The sequence below is a fragment of the Berghia stephanieae genome, chromosome 5 (genome assembly GCF_034508935.2).
Source record: "Berghia stephanieae isolate SIO BIC M18660-M18661 chromosome 5, UCSD_Bste_1.3, whole genome shotgun sequence".
Taxonomy (NCBI): Eukaryota; Metazoa; Mollusca; class Gastropoda; order Nudibranchia; family Aeolidiidae; genus Berghia; species Berghia stephanieae.
The window spans coordinates 34301928-34322004 of NC_088364.1; the positions used below are offsets into that span (position 1 = coordinate 34301928).

At 34.0% G+C, this 20077-nt stretch overlaps 1 protein-coding gene across 6 annotated transcripts in view; it reads right to left on the minus strand.

Moving 5' to 3' along the window:
* LOC144972801 (choline O-acetyltransferase-like) overlaps positions 1-20077 on the minus strand; it is a 241606-nt gene that overhangs the window by 3115 nt on the left and 218414 nt on the right. For 5 of the 6 annotated variants that reach the window (XM_078914455.1, XM_078914457.1, XM_078914458.1 and 2 more), the window contains 10 exons: positions 18346-18520; positions 17870-18047; positions 16210-16376; positions 14369-14469; positions 13613-13747; positions 6872-6994; positions 5806-5944; positions 5103-5165; positions 3269-3406; positions 1815-2758 (listed from right to left, as the gene is read on the minus strand). In XM_078914455.1, coding sequence (XP_078770581.1) covers positions 2522-2758; positions 3269-3406; positions 5103-5165; positions 5806-5944; positions 6872-6994; positions 13613-13747; positions 14369-14469; positions 16210-16376; positions 17870-18047; positions 18346-18520 — 1456 coding nt within the window. In that variant the 3' untranslated portion in view covers positions 1815-2521. Of the gene's footprint in view, positions 1-1814; positions 2759-3268; positions 3407-5102; positions 5166-5805; positions 5945-6871; positions 6995-13612; positions 13748-14368; positions 14470-16209; positions 16377-17869; positions 18048-18345; positions 18521-20077 lie in introns of those variants that run through there. The other variant, XM_078914454.1, reaches the window with a different exon arrangement.

Consider the following 20077-nt stretch of genomic DNA (forward strand, 5'->3'; position numbering starts at 1 on the left):
ATGTAGATTAGACGTAGCTTCACCCGACAGACATTTAAAGCATAAAAGCGTGATTTCATAACGTATTCTTTCAGACATAGGGCGCCAGTGTAACTCTAGAAGTAAAGCGGTTGAACGGGCCAGTCTATTTTCTTTAAACATGATAAAATGCTTGATTATTTGCTTCTTTTTGGTTTAATAAAATGTATTTAAAATAATGAAGATAAATATCGTATTACTCAATAAATATTGAGTAAATTTTGTTTTGTGTAAAGAATGTAATATGATTCATCGCCTCACACCGGTATTGAGTCGGGGTGAACAAGATGATGAAAATTTGAATTGTTTTTTAAAAATAAAACTTTTTTCTGTTTAAACTGTTTTATAGAAGTGAGTTAATATAATCTTATAGGAAGCAAAAAGAAAGTTTTCATATTTCAGCTTATTTTAACCAAAATTACACTTTCCGATATCTTGTTTGACCCAACATAATACCAGCTTGATGCGATGTCTCTAACGTGTTTTTCACAACTCAATAATATATTTAAGTCACACCTCTTCATAAAAGCAAGTCCAAAGAGACATGTACCTTTTTAAGGCAGGTCCATTATTGTTTTTGTTTTGGTGTAGTTAAGAGGCTTACAATCGTGTGACACTTTAAGTTATATCAGGGTAAAATAAAGAATATAATCGGACGATAAAAAATATAAATATTATATATATATATATATATATATATATATATATATATATATATATATATATATATATATATATCTGTTTACGGGCCATCAACTAAGAAGTATAGGGATAAAGGCAAATCCGAAGACTAATCAATTCTTGTTTCTATGGTGAGAACGCTTAAAAGCCCCAACTTGATATAGACACAAATTCACTCACAGTCGGAGAAATACACCGAAATGAAATTGATATAATAGTCGTACTTATTGTTCGATAACTAACAAGACATACTCCAGTAAGATGATGAGGGTGATGATAATGGTAATTACAATAATGAGTTGGATGGTATATGATTGTGATGATGATGATGACGTCAACAACAATAATAATAAAGATGATATAATAAAATAATGGTAGCCTTTGGTGTGGCATTTGTAAGGTGACAAAATACAATAGTATATATTCCAAAGGACAATAAATGATAAAAATGGGAGCATGATTTACCATTGATATAATAAAAATTCAACAACTGTGTTTGTTGTTTATCTTCGAACTCATATCTCATAATTAAGACTAACGTCAGTAGAGAACTTCCTACATCACATCTTCACGTCAATAATTTTAAGATATCGATTGATTGAAATGACCTAATATCAACAAGTCTAGGACCAATGATTTATTTTGGAAAAAAAAGTGTTTTATCAGAATAGTCTTTATAAGTCATTTGGAAAACAGAGATGAGTTTTAGTCGACGTGAGCAGATTTTGCAAGTCTGATTTCCAGACACAGTAATGGGTTCATTTCAACATTGTTGTAATGGACAGAATTTTACATTGGTTGAAGAGTATTTCTATTACAACAATGAGATCATAACAATTTGGGTTATCAGACCCGCAAATAATCACACGTTGGTTTTAACAATATTTACCACGAATCGTTCTATTCAATGACAAATAATCGTTTGTACTTCAGGGCTAGACTATAGTGAGGAATTTCTGATATGTTTTGATGTTTTGGCTACCCAGTCAGCAAAGGGGCTTAATCATGTGTTTAGTCGGATTGGGTACCCTAAGATCTACCCACTTTCTCTCTCTCTCTCTCTCTCTCTCTCTCTCTCTCTCTCTCTTCTCTCTCTCTCTCTCTCTCTCTCTCTCTTTGTTTTTTTTTTATTTTTTTTATTTTCTTTCTTTCTTTCTTTCTTTCTCTCTCTCAATCATTTTCTACCACTCTCCAAAACAAACATCGTATATCGTTTGGCAAAATGTCATTTTGTTACGCTAAACACAAAAAAGAAGTCCAATGGAGTTAATCTATTACTCAGTATTTTTTTCAGATTTAGATAATAACAAATGGTTCCAAAAATAAACTGCCAACAAAAGAATAAAGGGAAAATGTTAAATTAGTGTACACAAAGTAGAGTCTCTGTGTTTATAATTCAGCTGACTAGAATATAAATGCTGCCCTTTCATATAATGTTTAAAATGTAGTTAATTCACGTTTTGATATAATACAGGATTTCATTCACGAGTTGCCAAGGGCACAAACCATCAAAATCTATTCATGTTTATAAAATGGTTAAATTTTGGAAGCCATGCTTCTCGATATCTATTTTCATAGCTTTAACAAGTTCCATGTCGTACTCTGGGCGAAGTATTTACAAATTTGTGCCAAAGAAAAGTCCTTCAAATATCGATCGATTTAAATTACCTTCATTATTATCTAGCCAAAACTCTCAAACTTTTGCCAAGATGAAGGTAATTTAAATCGATCGATTTTTGAAGGACGAGTTTTTTTCTGGCAACATTTTGTATACATGTTTTTCACAGAGTACGACAGTTAACTAGTTAAAATTGGCTTGGTCTTAATCACCTCTGCTGCAATCATCCTCTAAGGCAGCAGTCGCATTTTTACACAGCTCCGCCATTTGGTTCAGGCTGGATTCCAACGTCATGGTGAACATGTCCGAGGAAGTCTCGTCGGATGAGAAAAACGAGGCGATACAGAAGATGATACTGTTGCCTTTTGGATTATAACAACATCCATAGCCATCTGGCACCACGGCGCCGTACCCCATCCAATAATCGGATTTAGTCATGACCTAGGTGATCAAACAAAAGAAATTCATTTATCATCTTGATTATTATTAATATTATTACGTACGTGTGTTCTTAAAAAATAAAAATAAAAGTCAATATTCTGTGTTTTGGTGGCTATTTGTCGGGTAGTAAAATCACCACATTAATTTATAATAAAATATTAGAACCATTATTCCAGTTGTTCCCGAATTTTTTCCTCACAAATGACACTGATCGAGACATTATTCTAAAATGGTTGACTACATTTTGTAGATAATGCGCAAAATAAAAACCAATTATTTTATTATTTATGTTAATATCACATGTAATATGTAATCTCCTCGTAGAAAAGTCTCGACTTTATCGATAGATCGAAGACAATGATGTCCAAGCCCGTTTGACATAAGCTTGCAAAACTCTATTGACATGTAATAGAAACACACCATTTCACTCATTTTATTTCAAATTTTAATTTAAAAAATACATACAAAATCATGTACTTCAGAAAATCATTGTCAACACTAGTCACATACCTGGCTGGTAGACATATTGAAGTGATTGAAGATTTTGTATCCGGGATCATCAAAGAGATCAGGAGTCGGCATGGCCAGATCAACAGCTGCCTCTCTCAAACCCACAAGGTGGAGATCTACCCCATGGCCTAAAATGGTCTGCAGATTGACAGGAACATAGTAACAACTATATTTTATAATCCATGTAAAGTCTTTCTCGTTTTTAATATTATTTTTTGCTAAAACCCAACTATATGTATGTATATGTATCATAAAAGACAATGAGACATTTACCTTAACAGCGAATTAAGAATAACAGCAGTATGAGTGAAATAACCCATTAGGTATCTCCCATTGTGATGAAAAATTATTTAACGCTCCTCACAGAGATATAAATGGAAAATATGGTGCAAAAAATTGTGAAGTCGGGTGAGCACAATGAATGATAAGTAGTGTTTAGTAAGTCATTTTGTGGAGAACCCCCCCCCCCCCCCCCAGAAATATCAATAAAATAATATAATATTTAGATTAAGCAGAGACATATTTACTGAAAATAACGGCAAAATACGTTTGCAACTTGTATCTATCCCATCGTTCATTCTCTAACTATATCTTTATCGGTTTCACTCTCTCTCTCTCTCTCTCTCTCTCTCTCTCTCCCTCTCTCTCTCTCTCTCTCTCTCTCTCTCTCTCTCTCTCTCTCTCCTTCTCCCTTCCGTCTAATATTTAATCATTTTGATTCTATTGAAACGAAATGCAGCCAGCGACCGCACGTCTTAAGTCTTGAGAATCATTTTTAAAAATCTAAATATTTGCATGGAGATGATATTTTGACTAATGAGTATCGAGCAACAATTCTTTTAAAAGAATAAAGATTACCAGTTAATGTTACGTTTATAAACCATAATGGCATTCCAATTATATGTCCTATTTCAATGTCATTGTCAATGTTTTTACACTTTAAAAATATGACATAGAATATATATTACGCTCGTAATACTAGATCTAATCACTTTTAATGGCTTCACAATATGGATTGTAAAGGGATAGAGTTTGCACTCAGTAGATAGTATGCGCTTGGCTAAGAAGCTCACAACATTGTCACCCGGAAGTATAACGATAAACACACAAAACTCAGTGAAACCATGAACTTTTATAGTCTGGATAATACAGTTTAGTGCGAATTACTCTAAAACGTGGAGAAAAACACCCCAAAGACTCGATTGATGTCAACTACATTCTATCTATAAAATGCTCCATTTCTCAGCGTCATTATGCTGATAGTTTAGATTATGACCAAGTCTGGGAAGCTTGCTGTACATTGGATACGACTTGCAGACTATCACTCACATAGATCGTTATGTTGAATATCTGCCCTAAAGTACTACAAGATAATTTGATACCATAGCACTAGTGACGTCAGTCATTTTACCTTTGTAAATTGTAAATATTTCTCTCTCTCTCTCTCTCTCTCTCTCTCCCTCTCTCTCTCTATCTATTTATTTATCTCTCTCTCTTTATTTATTTCTCTTTCTATCGCTCTCTCTCTCTCTCTCTCTCTCTCTCTCTCTCTCTCTCTCTCTTACCCCTCTCTTTCTCTCTTTATTCCTCTCTCTCCCTTTCTCTCTCTCTCTCTCTCTCTCTCTCTCTCTCTCTCTCTCTCTTATAAGTACCTTACTATACTATGGACAGCTCATTGTAAAGTATTTATACAAAACCACAAAAGCGAAGTCCCAGGTCTGTGAGTTTTTGCCAAGATGAAGGTCGTATAAATTGATCGATCAATGATGAACGAGGTCTTTTTGACCAAATTTTAAATACGAGTTTTTCTAGAGTCAACTTGTTTAACACTTACATCTTGTGTATATTCCTGTTGCCATTCGGCGGCTGTCCTGAAAAGCTGTAACTTGGCCGCTTCCTGTGAGCATAAATAACATTTATATAAAACCAACAGTGCCGATTATGTGGTATTATGTGAGAAAGAACTTCGGGAAAGGAAACTCGATTTACGGTAATTTTAATTGAATGTGGGAGGCTAGAAAAAATCTTGGCTTCATCCGGAATCGATCTAGGTCCTCTTTTCCATAAAAATATTTATTTTAATTGTAGTTTTATAAGTTAATCTTAGAACTCAATTACAAGCGTCAGGTTTACCCAAACATGATACAGTTTTGATGCCTTTAAAATGGATTGTAATCAATCTTATAACCCATGTGATCAAAACTTATATTGAATGAAATACAAATTATAGGCACTTCAGTGGTGCCAGAGCTTATTCCGGTATTTGTTGCGTTGAAGGTACAATGACTACTGTCTTATTAATATATTAATAGTAGTAGATGAACATTGGGCCGATGGTACTTGTCTTAACACAGGGAATTAATTGCATAACTAATCGTGAAGCTCAATAAGACTTGTCTTCCTTAATTCCTTTAAAAAATTTAAATATACCATTAAAAAGTTAAAGGTAGACGTCTATATATATATATATATATATATATATATATATATATATATATATATATATATATATATATATACGTCAAGCGAGTACACACCGTCGTTTCTACAAGACCCAACATGGCTTTTATCCAATTTAGGGCTGGTGGGGAGTTAGCCCGAATGACATCAACTCGACCATGACGAAACCGGCGGACTGATGCACTCTCGTATGTGGACGTCATACTTTGGTGTATTCTGTGGATATAATATAGATTTATTGATTATTATTATTATTATTATTATTATTATTATTATTATTATTATTATTATTATTATTATTATTATTATTATTATTATTATTATTATTATTATTATTATTATTATAGAGTATTACTTATTAGTTATTTAGTAGGCCTTCAGAGCCAATGGCCTCGTGGAGCAAAAATTTAGCCTGGTTCTTAAAGCGTGAAACAGACAATAACAATTGCTTGCTATCCTATGGAGAGGACGTGAGTCTCTAGCAAAGTACATTCAGCTAGATTTCAAGAACCAGCTATTCACTGTCGCTATCAGGATCCTTTGTTTAGACTAACTTTGGTAGGTAGTAAACAATCGTTATATCAGATCACCAGCTTGTAGAGTAAGGCGTATGTTCTAAGGAATCACCTAAAGTAGTGTTTTTCTGTTTTCCTATTTAGAGTGTAGTAAAACAACGATGCAGTTGTGTCGCCCGATTAGATAATGTGCCGGGAATAAACCAAAGGAAGAGAATTTATTTAAAACTATCAGAACGATGGATAACTCGAAATATATCTGATGCTCCCAATAGAAGAGTGATGATAATTGTTTCTTAAACTGCTAGAAATTTATTATTATTATTATTATTATTATTATTATTATTATTATTATTATTATTATTATTATATTATTATAATTATTATCATATCATTATTATTATTATTATTATTATTATTATTATTATTATTATTATTATTATCATCATCATCATTATCATCATCGTCATCATCACTTTTATCATTATTATTCTTATCTTTTTATTCCCAATTTTATATATACCATGTGTGTGTGTGTGTGTTTGTGTGTATGTGTGTGTATGTGTGTTTATGTGTAAAACAGATGACTGTAATAGACTATTTTTAAAAAGAAAATAGTTTAACCTACTTGTAGTACGTGAGTTGCAAGGCGAGTTGGATAAAGGCGTCGGGACTCATTCGTTGGCTTTTGATGAACTCACGCCCAAAATCTTTGAAATGCACGACAGAAAGATCAAAGTCGTCAATTGATCTGTAGAAATCAAACACATTGTAGTATAGATAATAAGCAATGTATAGATTATCAAACAATTTAATAAAGGGTAAATTTTATTTTGGGGAAAATTATATGATGATTCTAGAATATTAAGAACTCTCAAAAGTTTAAGAATTAAGCCTAAGCTTTTGTATTGAGCAATATCTACTAAATGTGCTCAAAGCGCTTTACAAGGGGTACCAAACCAACAGCCACACTTAAAATTTACAACGTGACATGACGACTGTAAAGTGCCAATACAATTCTTTTCGCTGCTAACTGTTGGTTACTCATTTTGCATTTGAGAATGGAAACAAAATGTGAGTTAAGAGCCTTTTCTAAGGACTCGACTTTGTACCAGCTAATTCAGGTCACACACACACACACACACACACATACACACACACAGAATGATAAATATAAAAACGGGATCATTTACATTGCGCAATATTCACTAAACACGATCAAAGCGGTTACAAGCGGGCCCAAGTCAACAGCAACCGTTAACGTGTAGGAAGAAACACCACTCTTGTTAGGCGATATTTCTTTTTTTTTCTTCTTTTTTTTGTTGACAAAGACAACGTGAGATTGATACCACTAGGCCATTATTTCAATGCTTCCACCAACCCTTATCCAAGCACTGACTACAAGGACAGAGCAGCTCTACGTAATATAAAATCAATTATCAGTCATGATTTTTTAAAAATTCCCATATTATTGTAGATCAGTGGTGTTGGTGCTATGCGTTTAAGTAAACTATTCATAACATCCGGTAGATCGTACCGACACACAAAACTATTACAAGTACCATTGAACATTTATAGCCTGATTGATATAATTTACTGAGAACCAATCACAAAATGACTGTAAAAAAATCAATAACAAAGAGTTGAGTGACGTGAATTTCGTTCCTTCTATATAGTTGTTCGAGCATCTTCCGTATCCCATGTCTATTTGTGTTTCTCAAAATTTGCAATGAACTCATTCTATGGAAAACATTATTGATTTTGGTTCCGTTTACACTGACCCGAGGCAATACTTGGCTGTATTATTGTCATTATTTCCTTAAGACTGGACAAATATTAAATGAGATATCAATTTTATGGCGAAAGACAATGTTGGACTACAACGCTGAAATGATACGCGATATTATTGGCGGGATAATGGCCGGTATTACAGACATTCCATTTTAAAAACAGAATCCGACTCAATATCTCGGGGAAAATATATATTACCATCTATTAAATATCGCATAATCGTAAGATGTGTATGCTGTTTTCTTAAGCAGGATATAAAACCAAAGGCTTTAGTTGGATGACTTTCAAAGTCATATATATATATATATATATATATATATATATATATATATATATATATATATATATATAAACTATGCATATATTCTTCTGTGTATTTGTATTGGTGGTCTTATCTTTAGCATATTTCCTTCAGTAACGCGTGCTTTTGTGCTTTTAAGGTAATTCCAGTGTTTGGATTTGCCTGTGAGTAACGTTTTTATTCGTCTACGAGCGCTCATGTTCGTGTGCGATATCAGGGAAAGCGGCACAATGTGTCTATTTGAAGTGGATTCATGTTTGCTCGTCCTTTCCTCGTTGCCTGCTCAGCGATGCCAATTTGTACAAGGGAAGGCTGGTCAATATTTGGAAACAAAATAGCTGCTCCTTTTTACGTGGCGACCACGACCACTTGTTCTCGGTACTATCTCTTCGACGGTCTCCTCGGCTTTCTTCCCTCTTCACCCTTGAGAGTTCTATAAAGACCGATAACTCTAGCGTCTTATGGGAAGCATTCGAGTCCAATCCAATTAGTAGGCTCGAGATTACCTCCCATCGATCTTGTAGTCTCCCAATGGCCCGCGACCTCTGAACTCTAACCCTTGTCACGAGATCATACAGCACTTTCCACTTCCGGTCTAACTGAGAAGCACTTATTTTGGGGCAAAAGTTATAGAATTTGCGCTATGCAACCTATGTAAAAACTTCCTGTTTATGACATTAACAATGAATCAAAACTCTTCAGCAATATTATTGAACTTAAATATATCTCGTCAGATTTCATCAACATCTCGCCTCTAAATCTCAGTACCTCTATCGCAATTCACAAAACTTGAAGTTCTTAACTTAATAATCTTTATAATTATAGACCCAGTAAAGCTGATATATATCCACATGAGACTATAATGTTTTGAAACACAACAACGACATCGTGAAAATGGTCAGGCCTTATTTTATAGCCTGACAAATAACAAAAGGCGATAAGGTGGTTTTGAAAATTTTGGATTTAACAGGTTGGATATAAATCCAATCTATTTTTTTCATCTTTTACCTTTTTAATGTCAGGGCAGACCCTTTAATCAGTAAATGGGCACTTTTTGACTAGGTGTCTTGGATTTGAAAACAATTCCTCATGATCCAACTTTTATTGTGAATTAATTGAGGTAGGTCACTACAAAAATGTTAAATACCAAAGAACGAAATTTAACCGTTCAAACTTGAATTAATTAATTATGCTTAATTCCAAGATAACTGGATTTTTCAATTTTCTTTTTTTCGATACAAATTAAAAGATAACAGATGCATTTCATTTGTTTACCAATTATGCGCAATTTTAAATAATTTCTCGTGCTCATTTCTAGTTATATTATCATCAAGGTGATAATACGCCAATGCTGTTATGCTAATTTAATATTTAAGAAAAGATAGGGTTCGGGTCCAAAATTGTTCAGTGAAGCCCCTGTTAATTTTTATCAACGAGCACAGAATTACAGGTAAGTCTATAAATCATTAAACTATTCTTTTACAAATTGATATACGAGTAACTTTTCTAAATCAAGGGTAATCCAATCACCCGTTCATTCAAATTATTCTTTAGGAAATCCACCAGGTAATGATCGGTCAAAATTTGAGCTTGGGAATCGCCATCTAGCGCCCTGTTGACAGATTCATTTGCGCGCACCTAAAGACCGATTTTGATCGTTGATGCTCAAAAGATTAGTATCGATCTGTGTTTATTCCCTCAATACAGTAATGTTTTAGAGTGGATTTCGTTTGTTTTAAAAAATAATTTTCTTGTTCTTTTTTGTGTGTGTGTGCTTTGGATTTGTGCAGGTAGTCGATTTTTAAGTTTTTAATTTGGTTTTGTTTTTTGTTTTTCTTTGTGTATTTTTGCTATTGCTTTTGTTTTGTTTTTGTTTGTGTTGTGTTATTTTTTTTTATTATTTTGTTTTGTTTTTGTTTTGGTTGCTTTTAATTTGTTTTTATTATTTTAGATGGACAGCTCTCCCATTTTTATGGGCACGTCCTCATGGCAACAAAAGAAATCTTATTTTCCTCTCATATTCACATTCACACAGTTTTACTGCCTTTTTCTATCCAGTTGCATTTCGCTTAATGTCTTCTTGAGAGTGGAGTAGAAAAAAATGTGGACAAACAAACAAAAAGGCAAGGGAGTAATGAATATGAATAAAGTTGGCCATCGTTTAATTCTGCAAAACGGTCGGTCTTTAAAACCTGCCATCCATGCAAAGTGACTTCAGTTTGCCCATATTTCCCCTGAGGGTTTGGCGCCAGTTAATCAGGGGCCCTAACTCCGATCCCGTTGCATTTTTCAAGGGAAGTAAAAACGGTCGCTAAGGACCGGCAATTTGCGACCGTTTGAGACGATTGGTGCGAGCAAGCGTCGTGTTGTGATTGGGATACGAGCCACGCCAAAACTAATCCGAGGACGCATTAGCGTTTTAGGGGAAGAATCGTGGAACGGGTTTGTAGCTGCGGGCAAGAGGAAATAGAGTCAATTTCCAGGGCATGACTCCCGGGGGGCAAGCCAAATTGGGTGGCGAGAGCGTCTCTTCTCATCCTTCCACCTTAAGCATGGAATTTTTTATAGACTGCCGTACTAGTCTACAGATGAGCTAGAGTCTACGAACACGAAACTGACGCTCTTATATGTAAGATAGCATTCCACTAAATTCAAATTGTTTCATTTACTCCATCTGCAGGAATAGTTTTCATTTCCTACCGTCCAATTACATGTTGGGCGCTTATTTTATGCCAGTTCTTCGATAATATCTTTTTCCAGTAAACTACGGACTCGATGAAAACTAATATGTCAGACGGTTGACAGGGAAAATCACTGTAATAGCTGTAGCGCCTTACATTCCCAATATTTCATTCGTCATGTTAAGTGTTGCTCTTGGCTTGCTACGCATTGAAAAGCATTTTAAGAACATTTAGTTGATACCCCGCTTAATAAAAGCTTTATTTTTTAAAATGAGCATTCTTTTTTAACCATTGAAACTTGTTTGTACTAACAAGAAAACAGTGGTACTTAAAAGTGTATCGGAACACGGAGCCAGAGTTAATCACGGTTTCCAGTGCGTGTAGTTGACAGTAAAAATGAATAACATTCGTATCTAAATAGGCATAGTGCTGGTGATTGAACTTCAGACTTCCTGATAACCTCCTTTGTGCCAGATCTAAAATAGATTTGAAATAGACAAAGCGACGCATTTACAAAAGGGATGGACTTGTAAGCATGACAAAATATATGTAGTCGTATATTTTCTCCAATTGTCAGCCAATTACTAAGCTTATGAGCTTTGATAAATATATTGATCATGGCTCTATGACCCTTTCATTATTTATTAACACAATTCTAAGATACAAAAAGACTTGTGTAGCTGCGTCTATTTCAGATCTGACGAAAATGATATTCACCGACAAGTATTTTTTAAAAATTATTATTATTTTTATCAAAATATAATGACAGCATGCACTGGTGATAATGGTGTGAGGAAATGTCAAAGAGTGGATCCAATGACTTTAAAAATTAATTTTTAAAAACTAGGCCGACTCCAGACAGTGAGAATTGGAGGTAGACATGGAGGACTAGTTACACTTGAACCAGTCTGATTGCATTGTCAGAACTGTGAAGGATAGAGGAGTCTTGTTTTGGCATATTATGCTCTCAGAGAATGGTGGGGGGGGGGGTGTGTGAAGGAATTAAGTTATTGAGTAGGACTACCCAAAACAGTGATTCAAACAATGTGTATATTATTTTATTCCTGTCGCATTTAGTATAATCAGTATGATACCAATTTGACCACATATGAACCGCTCATTCTCTAAATCAGAAATAAACCATAATTGAGAGACCACTTGATTATGAAGCACAGTATACATTATGAAGATTTACTCTTGAATATCATAAATAGCATTTCAAAAGATAAGAAATCAGAATTATTATAAAAATGTTTATCACAGTAAACAAAACGTATAGGGTGACACTACAAATTATGGTTTGTGATTAAAACTATAGAATTAAGATTGCTTATCTTATTTTCTTTACAAAGATAATATAATTAAATCCTGTCCCAAATGCATTTAAACCCAATAAATCCTAACAAAGTCTACATAAGCTCAAGCTCCATGGACCTCCTTGTTAGATCTGTGTGAATCCTATTTTGGCATAGGACACTGGGCCTGGAGAATGCAACTAGTCACCAGAAGTTGAGCATTTTCTGTCGCAAAATACTGTCTTCCGCGTTGTGTTTTGGGTAACGTGTTTAATACATTATAAATCAACAAATTGAAAGGAATAGACAAGGATGAAGAGCCCAACACTAATGAGGAAAGAAAAGGACAGATTTGTATGTAGGGCCCAACTGCACAGTCTTCTCTAATGTGTCCTCTACGACACCACCGGTCTGGGGGTGAGGTGAGGTGAATCAACTAGACTAAGGTAAAAATATATACTTAGATAAAAAATGAGCATCTATATAGAGCAATACCCACTAACGTGCTCAAAGCGTTTTACAAAGAGCTTCCAGCCAACAGCAACATGAAACCTGAGGACGAGACACGATGCCTGACAAGCCAGTAATATTTTTCGACGGAGACAACCCTGTTAACGGTCAGGTTCTTAATTGACACCTGAGTTGGTCGAGAAAATGTGATTAAAAAAGGCTTTTCCAAAACTCAACTTGCAACACACAGGGCGGGACTCAAACTCGGGATCTACCGGTCCGAAGGCAAGTGTCATAACACAAAACCACAAAGCCGCTCATTACTATTATTTGTATCCTCCTCCTCCTCCTCCTCCTCCTCCTCCTCCTCCTCCTCCTCCTCCTCCTCAATCACATCACTCATCATCATCATCATCATCATCATCATCATCATCATCATCATCATCATCATCATCATCATCATCATCATCATCATCATCATCATCATTGTTATTATTACTATTATTATTATTTTCAATATCATTATTGTTATTATTATTATTATTATTATTATTATTATTATTATTATTATTATTATTATTATTATTATTATTATTGTTTATTATTATTATTATTATTATTATTATTATTATTATTATTATTATTATATTATTATTATTATTATTATTACTATTATTATGATTGTTATCATTATTATTATTATTTTATATTATTATTGGTTATTATTATTGTTATCATCATCATCATCATCATCATCATCATCATCATAATCATCATCATCATCATCATCATCATCATCATCATCATCATCATCATCATCCCCATCATTATCATTTTTGCTCAGGGCTTACTTGTCCACTTCCTCAGCAGCCTGTTGTATGTGTGAGATGGTTTGAGAGGAAAGATTCCATACGAGAGGTGTGGGAAGAACAGCTGTGCTGTCACGTCGAGACAGAGCGTCAGGATTGTCATCTGGATCCTTCGACCTGTTCATTGAATGAAAAAAAAAAGGTCAAAGTTTAAAAGCTTTTTTTTAAGGCCATTTTCATAGAGGATTTTAAAACGCTAGAGCATTTTTATAAAGCAAAATTTCCACTAAACGTTCTCAAGGCGCTTTACAAAGGATTCCTAGCTAACAGCCACTCTTAACATGTGGGATGAGACATGACAATAGGCGATTTTACAATTTATTTAGACAAAGACAACGCTGTTAACGGCCCGCACTCATTTTACACCTGATTACAGTAAGCGAATGTGAGTTAAGAGCCTTTTCCAAGGACTCAACTATGCCGGACTCGAACTCTAGACCTTCCGGTCCGAAGTCAAACCACTAAACGAAATAGCGGTACACAGTAGGCATGGGGTAACTCAAAATCAACAAATAAAGGTAGACACCAGAGTTATATGACACTACTATAATATTATCAAAGTGAAAACTAAGCTGCTATTTATTGTCGATATGCTATCTGTATTTAAACGTTTTGAACTCGCTAGTCAGTCTTTCCACAAACGTTACCTGACATTATCTCTAAGACACCTAATTTTTCTTGTAAGATAGATATCGATTTTAATTAGAGACGAAAACATGAGATTAATGATCAACTTACATGAATGTGAAGACGTGTTCGATGAGGTGGCCTAGAGCGATTCCCTCTGCCATCGAATGTTCCATGTTAATTCCGCATGTGCCGTCCTCGGAAACAATCACCTGCAGCCATAATGATGACAAGGACATTTCTTAAAATGGCTCATTGAGACTTCCCCGTAAATATCAAAAACATAATAAAAGCCCTTATATTTTGATTTAAAGTAGTCCATAATTCAAACAAAATGGTACGCAATGAGTCAAGCTGGTATTAAATCGGAAGCTATAATCTGCAGTCATAATGAAGACAAAAACATTTTTATGATCCATAAAGATTTTCCTCTCGTAAATACCAAAATCTTTTCTTTAAAATATCTATTGGTATAAATCAGTTCATCATTCAAACAATATAAAGCCCAATTTGATATTAAGTCGGATAATATATCCTGCAGCCATAATGAAGGTAAAAACATGTTTTTGTATTTCATTGAGATTTTCCTTTCTTAAATACCAAAACCTAAAAAGAGTCTTTCTCTATCGATATAAATCAGTTCATAATTCAAACAATATGTGACCCAATTTGGTATTAAGTCGGAAACTATAGCCTGCAGCCATAATGAAGGCAAGGACAATTGTTTAAAAGATGACTCATTGAGACTTTCCTCTCGTAAATACCAAAAACATAAGAAGAGTCTTTATCTATTGATGTCAATCAGTTCATACATGTGACCCATTGAGTCATTTTGGTAATATGTCGGAAAGGTATCACCCAAAAACGACGTGCACTTATTTCCAGGTCTTATAACCTAAATTGTTAAGGTCTCATTGTTTTAATGGAAATACTCTCAAACCAACGTAAAACATTGTTAGTACAACAATGTTAAAACAAGCTTAGTATTGCGTGCGGTGATCAGACCTACACATCACGTCGTTGTAGGCCTTATTAAGACAAGGACATTTTTTAAAATGACTTATTGAGACTTTCCTCTCGTAAATATTAAAAAAAAAACATAAGAAGATTCTTTATCTTTTGATATCAATAAATAAAACACTATGTTACGCAATGCGTCAATCTGGTATTGCGTCGGAGTCGATCTGGTGCTAAAAATTGAATTTTAATCTAAACACATAAAATATTTTTAAGAGTAATTAGACTATACATTTATTGAGGTGAGGGAGTTTTGATTTAAAAAAAATATCAAACTGAGAAATTAAGGAAAAGGCACTGATGAAAGATAAACACTTCAAAATGTGTGTATGAAAAAGTGCCAGACAAGGGAAAAAAGAAAAATACAAGAATAAAACCATCCCCAAAAATCAGTCTTCCTCGACAGGGGATCGACTTCAGACCTCCTAATATATATATATATATATATATATATATATATATATATATATATATAATATATATATATATATATATGTATATATATATATATATATATATATATATATATATATATATATATATATATATATATATATGATTAGAAAGAGCGTTAACCTTATGTCATCTTGCCTTAATTTTATTGTGAAAGATAGCTGTAAGGTGTTTAGAGATATAGACTCTGCTGGATTTTATAGCAGCTAAGAGTAATGTTTTCATCAACTGCATCACGTGATCTGTTTAACATATAAACAATTTTATCAATTTAACGCATAAAAATCCTTCATTTCTCAATTTTAAAGATTCTATGAGGAGCTAATATTTGTTACTTTCTAATGACGATAAATATTATAATCGTCCATCTCGTAATCTTTTCTGATCAACCGTTTTATAATGGAATATTTTTTGTGAGTTGTCAACAAAATTAGGGAGACGCAATACATTTATAACGTAGCCAAACGTGTTTGTTATTATACCTGTATTGACTTGTCCATCCATCGGTTTCCAGTATTCTTGAAAGAACCGCCACCGTGAATCACGTGGTGGGTCCGTGACGTCATATCCTTCCCAAGACCGCCCTCATCGAAACACACCAAACATACACAGTTCTCTAGGTCAGATAAAATTGACCGATTGGTTGAATCTATGTGAGGATGACATTATAGAAAGAATACAGCATTACTTAAGTTCTTCATATTACGACCTTTTTGTAGATTGCTAATTTTTTACCAGCGCATGACCAGTCTTTATGATAAACAACAAGGCCCACGAAGACAGATTTTAAAAGGATTACGCCCTCCCACGAAGATAGATAATTCATCAAACAGGGATCATCCATGTTGTCCAAAGTGAGCAATTAGGCGGTTGGGAGGGGGGGGGGAGGGAGGTTAATAATCTTGCCTAAGGAAAGAAACGAAAGTGCCTGAAGTTGGTCTTGTATCTGGACCTTCAGGGTCACAGTACAATACAATGGCAGATATACTTTTGAGTTAGTCCGTATATCAAAGAGCTACTGATGGTGTAAACATATTCTTGTTTAAATTAAATTGCTATCGTTTCAATTCCCGTAATTTTCAAAAATTTGCAAGAGTAAATTGATTGAACGAACTTGCTAAATTCTCTCCGTGTAATTTTCCGGTGTTGGATTATTCAATGTCAATAACATGTAGACGATGAAGTGATCAGACCCAGTATGTTAAAAATATTCATTGATTTATCTTTAAACTGTGTCAAGGGATCTGCCGTAGGCGCAGAGTCATTCACCTTCGGATCCAACAACCATATCCGTGTGCTCTTATCTTAGTAAATATTTTTTTCTTCTCAGGAATCTAAATTTCGTCCCTTATAGCCATATCTTAGGTGCACTACAAACTTTCTGAACCGCCTTTCATAAATAAAAACTTGATCTGATTTGAGTTACTGAGATTATTGAATTAAAATTTTCGGGAGTTTCCAGAAAAGGATCTTTGAAGTGTTTTTGTCAGAAAGAAATGCGATCTATCTGCGATTAGTTCTTATTTTATTCTATATCATGCATTATTTAATGCACGTGGCTGATGATATAATATAATGCTTAAAGTTCACGTCACTCATCTCTTTGTTATTGATTTTAGACCACCAGTTGGCTATTAAGTTTTCATTAAAATCACTCAAGTAGGTTGTATATACGTTAAGGGTTATACATAGTTACGTGTGTTTATAAAATTGAATTGACGAGCAGAATATATGAGACATTTACCTAAATACATACCACCAATACTTTTGTTTACGTGTAACATGTAGTTTACAAGCTTTATTTGACAAGGCCTTGATTTTAAAACATTATATCAATGAATTATAATAAACATGGTTAATTTTCCATACAATAAAAAAGTGGATATAAACGGCTTGTTCTTTTTACATTATCCACACTTTTAATTTCAACATAAATTTACACATGACTAGTGACAATTGTTGTAAAAATGTTAGTATACAAGACAACTTAATTTGACCAAATTAAGATTGTGTTCCATATGCACATGAAGAACATACAAGAGCAGTGAGCTCAATGCAATCCTTGAACTGCTCAATATACGTACATGCCCATGTATATTTATATCCATATTCCAAAAGGCATGATAAGATTTCTTTGCTCACCTTCCAATAAATGCTTTCTTTGTCGTGCCCATATATCACGTGACAGTGTCGTCAGAAGACCAACCATTGGCTGTCTGTTTGACGTCATCTTTGCAAGTGTCATGGCGTGTGTCATTTGACTGACTAGGGAAGATTCTGAAATACACCTTTCGTCGTGTTGAACGTTGATCCGGAAATACTGGGGAAAAATGTGATTGCTGCATGAAAAACTAGATATAGTTATTGCAAGGATTCGTGGAAGTGATTGCTGCATGAAAAACTAGATATAGTTATTGCAAGGATTGGTGGAACATCCATGGTGTCAATTTAAAGGTTACGCAATATCATCTCTCTCTCTCTCTCTCTCTCTCTCTCTCTCTCTCTCTCTCTCTCTCTCTCTCTCTCTCTCTCTCTCTCGACCCATCTATTTACCTATGCCCATCTGTAACACGTACGAATACATTGGCCAAAGAGAGTCAGGCATACGTTTTACAAACCTGATTTCGACAAGCCACCACAATAAAATCGTTCCCGATATCCTTAGTATTTGTAACTTGGGTGTCTACAACCCTTCCAGGAAGTCGCGTTGACGCCATTAGACGGGGATGTTGATTCATACACATTGGACGGCCATTCTCTCGCTGTGAACACCTTTCTACTGGAAGACTTTGTCTGAAAGACACGAAAATTAGAATGTTAAGCTCGTTTCCATAAAATGTTATTCAATTGTCAAGCTTGGTCAGAAAAGGAAAATGGATTTAAAATCCACAAAACTTGCATTTCCGTTTTTACTTGTTCACTACTATCAAACATATAATTTCCTCATCAATTTTAAAACGGAGGACGCTCATGACGATACATTTTAAATCGTTAAACAATCATCTATAATCTTAAATGTAAACAAAAAAAGAAGATCATTCAAAGTTTATGCAGAAAGCTAAGGCGTTAGAATGACAATAAAATTATTTGGGTTTGTTACTTTTTGGAAACGACGCTAGTCTCTAATAAAGTACTACCCCACACCCATTTATCTAATCCATTCTGGACGAATGAAGGAGTAAAATTAGCGCTTGTCCTTCACATGTTGCTAAAATTCCTTTCTGGTCATTTATCAGTGATTGTAAAATTTAAAAGAAGCATCATTAATTACGTCTATGGATTAAAAGAAAATACTGCGGACTTTATTTTCCCTATTATATATATACACATGCGCCGATGCTAACCAGTTACAAGCAATGGCGGGTAATGTAACGTTAGAGTGTAATGTATGTGTGATGCTACAACTGCAGGAATACAAAAATCGTCTCAATTGCATGCACTAATTATTGTGAAACTACAAAACACGCTACGTAAACGTGTTTGTAAGCACAGATACGCTTATCAACCCTTGCTAAGAAATGTTTTAATAAAAAGACATAAAAACAGAGAATATATATATATATATATATATATATATATATATATATATATATATATATATATTATTATTATTATTATTATTATTATTATTATTATTATTATTATTATTATTATTATTATTATTATTATTATTATTATTATTATTATTATTATTATTATTATTGATATATTCTATTTTCAAAAATCTGAGCAGCAGGAGGTTTGTCGAGAACAATGGCAATTATAACAAGCAAACAACACAAGGACAGGCAGAGCTGATAATGGAGAGCTGGAATGATTTTTTTATGAGACCGTAATTAAATCAATTTGAACAAGCCTGCGGTGTTTTTTAGTTAACGATTTTATAGGGCTACTTTATCCACTAATGGGGAGCAGACGCCGGTTTTCTCATTGGAGAATGATGAGGAGAGGAGAGGCGGCGGAGGCGGATGAAGATGGGGGGGGGGGGGGGGGGGGGGGGAGGGTGTAGGAGAAGGTTGGCTAAGGGGTTAGTGATGTTGAGAAGAGAGCAAGACGAATATGGAGAATAATAATAACGAGGTGTTTTGGGAGGTGATACGAGATAATCGGTAATAAGAATGATATAATTATATAAATATCGCATCTTTAAAAAGAAAAATAGAACGGTGTTTTTTGCTCTAATGATAGATGGATAATAATGAAAAAAAAAACGATTATTAATGAGAAATGGTTTAATTGGGATTTGTTTTATTTCTTCTTCTAAATATTCAGGGTGATTTTTTAAAAAAAACTGCGATATATATATATAAATCGAATCATTAAAATTCATATGATAAACTACCGCCAAGT